At 37.5% G+C, this 6,692-nt stretch overlaps 1 protein-coding gene across 2 annotated transcripts in view; it reads right to left on the bottom strand.

The window, feature by feature from the left end:
- Positions 1-5,101: 5,101 nt before the first annotated feature.
- LOC140135947 (1-phosphatidylinositol 4,5-bisphosphate phosphodiesterase gamma-1-like) overlaps positions 5,102-6,692 on the bottom strand; it is an 88,700-nt gene continuing 87,109 nt past the window's right edge. For both annotated transcript variants that reach the window (XM_072157644.1, XM_072157645.1), the window contains one exon: positions 5,102-6,504. In XM_072157644.1, the coding sequence (XP_072013745.1) occupies positions 6,336-6,504 (169 nt within the window). In that variant the 3' untranslated portion in view covers positions 5,102-6,335. The remainder of the gene's footprint in view (positions 6,505-6,692) is intronic.

Below are 6,692 nucleotides of genomic sequence, written 5' to 3'. Positions count from 1 at the left end.
TAACAACAAAGCCATCCAAAACTTAAGCAACACAATGTTGCGTCATTGAGAGGTACACATTATTCTGAAGTCAGGCACCAGGGTGTCACCCTTGGAATCAGAACATTTGGACAATAAGGGGTCAAAGGCACACTCTCCCAGTATCAAATGACGGTTTTCCCATCTTTTGTCCGTAAATAGATTCACCAGATTTGCAGAAAATCAGTTTACAATATTCATTTTCAAAACCAAAGTAGTTATGACAGTTTTGAATGTCTTGGTTGACATTCTTCCTCAGTAGACCTCTGACCCAACATGCAATACTAGATCGCTAAAAATAATGGAATCTATCTGGATAAGTAAGAAAGCTCCATAAGTCATGAACAGAGACGAGGGGGCCCATTTCATCACAAAAAGTACTTCACCCTCTACAGTTCATCAAAAAAGGTGTTGGGTCAAAGTTCAACACTATGAGGAAGAATATCGATGAGGACATTCGAAACTGCCAGATTAGTTAAATTTAACTACTTTGGTTTTGAAAAATTAATATTGCAAACTGATTTCCCACCTTTGCCTAATTTCTTCTTCCTCACAATAGGAGTAGATAATGCAATGACCTACTCTTAGGTATCCTAATAATGTTCCAGTTGCGGTGCATACCCCTATGGAATACATGATCTTCATCTCCCAACACAGGGGGTGTATATTTCAAATGGAGTCACCCATTCAGGTAACCCCATTTGAAATTCACACACCCTGTATGGGAGATTAAGGTCATGTCTTCCATAGCGGGTGTATGGATTTCATCTGGAACAGCCCAATGGCATTCAATCACACACTTAAGGTCAAGCACCTACATCAAACACCTACACTCTGTGAACTTTGAACTCTGTGTATCAATGCAGAGAAGCAAGAAATACACACTATCATCACCCAGAGAAGATCATCTTAGACACTGGATAAAATACTTGGTAATTAAGAACAGAAGAAATAATATGGTACACTAATTAGTTAATTACCGGTAATCACCTGTTATGAAGTGGACATGTCATACTTCAAAGAATGGGAATCAATTAGTGACTGGTATATTTCTATATTATATTCTTCTTTTAAAGAAATCACACACCTTGTAAAATTCACATCTATAGAAAAACACCTTAATTTGTATATTATGAAACATATTTACTAGGAGTGGTCCTGGATTGAACGCTTCACTTTTGACATTAAAATTTAATTTTAGAGGAGTTATACTGCACAATTCGCCGATCGCACCGTTATGTGATACGTTTGCGTACGCCTGTATTGCCGCGCACGCCTTCTGACGCATTGCTAGAAACACGTGAGAAACAAAAATGCAGTATTTGCGCATGCGTTTGCAGGGAGGACGGTGCCTCGTTCTGGTAGCAAGATGGCGGATCCGTGCAAAGAGTGAATAGGCTTCTGTACGCTTACAGATCTTCGCAGACAACTGTGTCCAAAATAACCATTTGACAACAAGCGCGGATGCAATAGGCGCAGTCTACCCACATTGCAACCAGGATCAGCTCCCTGAATAGCGTACAAGTAACGAGACAATTAGCCTTGTAATTAGTACACTAAGTCTTGCATCTTAGATACAAATGCAGTCATTATCAAATTATCATGTAAAAAGATTCATTCGAGTAGGATTATTGAGATAAACTGTTTAATTTTTTGTTTAGCCAAATCCATTAAATATTTACTCACGAATCTGAGCTTTCGCCATCTTGGCTGATGGCTTGATCATCAATGATCTGGTCCACTGCTTCTCCAGCGAAACTTGGTTCCCAACGATGCATCCTCGTAACCCAGAAGTGATGTTGATTTTAGCAGTGGGTCATATACATGATCTAGAAAGTATGCTCCATCAGGCAAGATGGCGAAAGCTCAGATTAGTAAAATATTAAATGGATTTGGCTGTATGAAGGTTGAAATACTAGTAGACGAGTTGAAAACCATAAACTGGGTAATTGGGCAAGTTGTGGACTCGGGTAGTGCAGTGGTAAAACTCTGGACCGGTAATCCAGCGACCGGGGTTCAATCCCCGCTGAGTCCTGATTTTTTCTCTCTCAATATTTTCATATGTCAGTTTGCTCGAGCCCCAAACACGTCATTTAAAAAATAAGATGATGAAAAATAAGTATATTTGGCATTACGATAATCATCCAAATATGTGGGCATGCCACTAAGAAAAATATAAAAAACACACACAGTTTTCAATGGGCTTACCATTTAAAATCCATAAAATCTTCAACACAGGGTATGTAGATTTCAAATGGAGTCACCCATTCAGGTAACCCCATTTGAAATTCACACTCCCTGTGTGGAAGATTAAGATCATGTCTTCCATACGGGGTGTATGGATTTCAACTGGAATAGCCCAATTTGTCTTATCTACTATTTCCCCACAGGAAAGGTGATAAAATTATCCCCACACACCTTTTTTCATAGGGAACCAGGCATATCGACTGCACAGTGCCAGAAGTGAGTAAGTGCAATAGCTGCCCTGTGAACATTTGGCAATTTACACACAAAATATTGTAATCATCTACACAAGGCAGTTACACATGGCAGCTATTGCACTTACCAACTTCTGTCTGAAGGTTTGATCTGGAGTATATTACACCATACAATGCTGCATATGAATTTTTATCATCTAGAATCACATTGTTCAATTGCACACAATAATTAATGGGCAAATAATTATTAGCTGATCTAAAAAAATTGGGCAATATTTATACTTGAATGTTTCACAAAAATAAACTGGGTAAACATGTTCTTTTGTATAACTGGGGTACAAGTATTTATGTGTGAAAATTAATTATACTTTACCATATTGATACTGTCATCAATAAATAAACAAAATGTACCAAATGTGGTTTGTACAAATTATGAATAAGTTACTACGAGTTCAATGTTGAAAGTAAAAAGCACTTGATTTGGTACATCTTCCAAGTTTAACCCACCCAAACACACACATATATATATATATATATATAATGGAGATGGGGTGATTGCCAAATTATATTCCAAATGAATTTATTTTCGGGAATCATTCATCATGTGTTTTACTCGTGTCCTTTACACATCATCATAACTTGGAGTTAGTTACCATAGAAATTATCAACAAGATCAACATTGTACGACAAAATATGGCATTTTTGACACACTTTCCACAATTTGATCATGCATAAATGGTATATATGCTAAATAAGAAATGCATATAAAGTCCATTTTCTTGTTTTTAAAAGCTCGTCTTTAAATTGGTATGTACTAGCAAAACAGTTTGATCACAACATTTTTTTCACTTTTTCTCAATGTACCTAACCATAACAAAATATACTGTGACCATAATTCCACCTTAGCCTTTCAAATCCTTTGGCCATATTCATAACTAACACTTACACTAAACTAAATTGAAGGATTTTTTCTGTATAAATAACACAGCTAGGTACCACAAAATACCACAACGATAACCACCGCGAATGCACGAACCTCAGGTGATGCAATGACGCAATCACCCTAAGTGCTATGCTCAGGGAATCGCTGGCCTTGCGCATGTGCTTGGTATGAGAGGGATCCATGGTTCAAATCCCAGGGGTGCCAAGAGACTTCTTTGTTCATCTTCTATCCTTTTTCGTTTAATTTTAACTTCCGATAGCAAAAAGCAGTGTTCAGTGTTAGGGTAAAGGACTGAATGGAGGTTGGTGCATCAATTCTGTGTAATAGCATTATGCGCTAATGGGTATCAACTATGCATAATGCTCTGCAAATTGAATAGATTGCAGTCATGGGACTTGCCCATTGATTAGACACGCTGACAGCCACTCACTTCAGGTGAATGCAACATGTTACAGTACGCAATTTCGTGCCGCGTGATCAGTTTGAATGTGCAACTTTTCAAACTGCATTAAATTCCATTCAATGGTTAATTTCTCGATCATTTTGATTTGATTTTACACAAGCATGACATTAAACTGCAGCTAACAAAACTCTTGAAATATTCAAGGTTATGGTCACTCAAAGTAGTAGGACTTTCTATTTTTGACGTGTTTATGATATCCCTTACTAAAGCAATATAGCAGCATTTGCTGAGGAGGACACCCTCAATGTCTTTTTCAAAATTCACTTTGTACATGATTGTAATTAATGCATTTTAAAGCTGACACACAAGAGGAATGGTACGGGTTCTATAAAGGAGATCCCAAGGCTTGATGTAAGGGGGGTCATTTCCACCCACTTTATCTTGGGAGGGGAAAATGCCCAAAACATTTGTTTTGATATATATTATTGGCCTTAAGGGGGGACCACACCTCAACTTCCCAAACCCTTGTAAAAATGGAGATTTTGTCAGAGGTAAATTGTACTATTTCTGAGCTTTAATTTGGTCTTTGTTTGGTTACAATCAGACATTCCTATCTAAAGTTATTGCCAATACAAGATGATAAGTCACGGAAAAGTACTAGAAATAGCAGCTCGTTCTTATGTTATTACTATATAAATCATTTCTTTTGTATTTTATTGTTTTTCAAGCTGCGATAGTTAAGGAATTTCATAACAATATTATTTACAGCAAAGTAAACAGCAATTTATGGTGTAAACTGTTTTAGTAATTTGGGAAAAATATAAATCTATACAAATATCAATATTTAAAGGTAAGTGTTCTAAAATTTGAAGAAAAAAAATTAGTGTTTCTAAACTTAAAATGCTAATATCTCAAAATGGTAATTCGGCTATGTCAGAAGTTGCAAAGCTATACCTATATAACATATCTGGATAGTAAATAGTAAGTTTAATGTTCTCTTTAATCATTATTTTTTTGGGCAAAATTCACATTTTTCCTATGCCTCATTTGAACATATTTGACCTTTGACCTCGCCTCATTTGCATATACATATCGACACACAAAAAAAATATAATTTTCTGAAACTTCAATCTTTGTGTGTTACATTGATATATAACAAGCCATACTTCTATTATTAATAGTCTATGAACAAGGCCATTCAAAAATCCACCTAAAAACGACCTGTGGTCCCCCTTAACTCAAGAACTGCAAGACCTATGGAAATATGAAAGCAATTTTTGGCTTCCTTTACTCAAATCAATGTATTAATATTTTTACAAGCACACTGCAGTTTTTTAGTTACATGGCTTTAACTGGAAAAATATGGCTCCTGACATCCTACTCGCTTTAATGAATTCACTTGTGTTTTAAGAGAAATCACTGGAAATAATTAACTTAAGTGTTGATTATGAATACGGTCAATGGTTGTGTCACTTTGAGGCATCTCTACAAGGAAAGTTATATGGATACCATACTAAACTTTCCCTGAATACAGTCATCAGATTTGCACAAGTTCCTACTGCTAAAGTTTGTTCGGCTTATAATTGGCGGAAATTTTTTTTATAACATCGTGTATTGATATAGAATGGCATGCACACTGTTGAGAGCAGCACTTATGTTACCTGCTTGTTGTGTAATGCAAGACTGGCGCACACGTATGTGATTTTACGTGAGCATAAGTTGGGACTTTATTGCACTATTCAAGTTCATCCCCCAGCCCCTCGGATATGTGCTATCCATACACCCCTATAGAAGACAGGACTTTAATCACCCACACAGGGAATATGAATCTCACATGGCATTACCAAAACAGGTTACTCCATTTCAAATTTACACCCCACACAGGGGGTGTAGATTTGGTTACTAAAATGGGTGTCTCCATTTGAAATCTACACCCCCTGTGTGGGATATTAAGGTCATGTCTTCCATATGGGGTGTATGGATGCCAACTGGACTAGCCCAATGTGAGGCACTGGTGGGGATTACAAAGAATGACAAAAGCACTTTACAACACACTTTGGGTAAGCTACACAACCAGATTCCGTTTGCTGCTGCCCACAGAGGTACTCTGCTTTGTCGTTTAGAGTACCAGTGCAGCACCAGTCCAGTACCAGTGTATGCATTGTATGTGTGATTCCGACGTGTGCACTCTAGAGTACCCACACAGGCACTACATAGAGTGCCAATGGAGTAGCTATATGTGGTCGGCACTCGGCAGTGAGGGCAGCAGCAATAACAATCTAGTAGTGTAGGTAGCCAGCTCAATGCTGTGAGCTAGACAAGCTTCCGGGACACAGCATTTGTTTGTGTAGCTAGCGCTTGAATAGTGTATAGATAACAATTAAGTAATGCCTTGACTTCCAGAATGATTCCACCTGGTGTCCATCCCATGACAAACTAAACAATGTGTCACTTTTCAGAATGCACTATGATACCTTAACCACTGCTACAGTTCTTTCTGTATTTAAATTTCCGCGTCTCCTTGCGACTAACTTCATCGTCTGACAAGATTTGTTCTGGAATTGACGCTACTAGTGCTACTTCTTGAACTTTGACTGGGATTCCTTGGTGGGGGCGTACGTGGAGCTGGCGTTGTCCCTTGCAAACTTGATATCGAGCTACTGCTGGTCTGCTTGCGGATCTTCTTCTTCTCGATTTGATTCCTGATAGGAGACAAAAAAAAAGAATAAAAGGGATATTGTCAATCAATGGATTTTAAGCTTCACACAAGCCTGCATATAACACTTTTGGTTGTGTGTTTAAACATTTTAATACTTTCCTTAAAATATGTCAAGTTAATTCTAAAGGTGTTGACTTTCTGATAAGCAGCAATATTTTGAAATACATTAAG

Source organism: Amphiura filiformis, chromosome 16, assembly GCF_039555335.1.
Source record: "Amphiura filiformis chromosome 16, Afil_fr2py, whole genome shotgun sequence".
NCBI classification, from domain to species: Eukaryota; Metazoa; Echinodermata; class Ophiuroidea; order Amphilepidida; family Amphiuridae; genus Amphiura; species Amphiura filiformis.
This window is presented reverse-complemented; position numbering and strand designations above follow the sequence as displayed.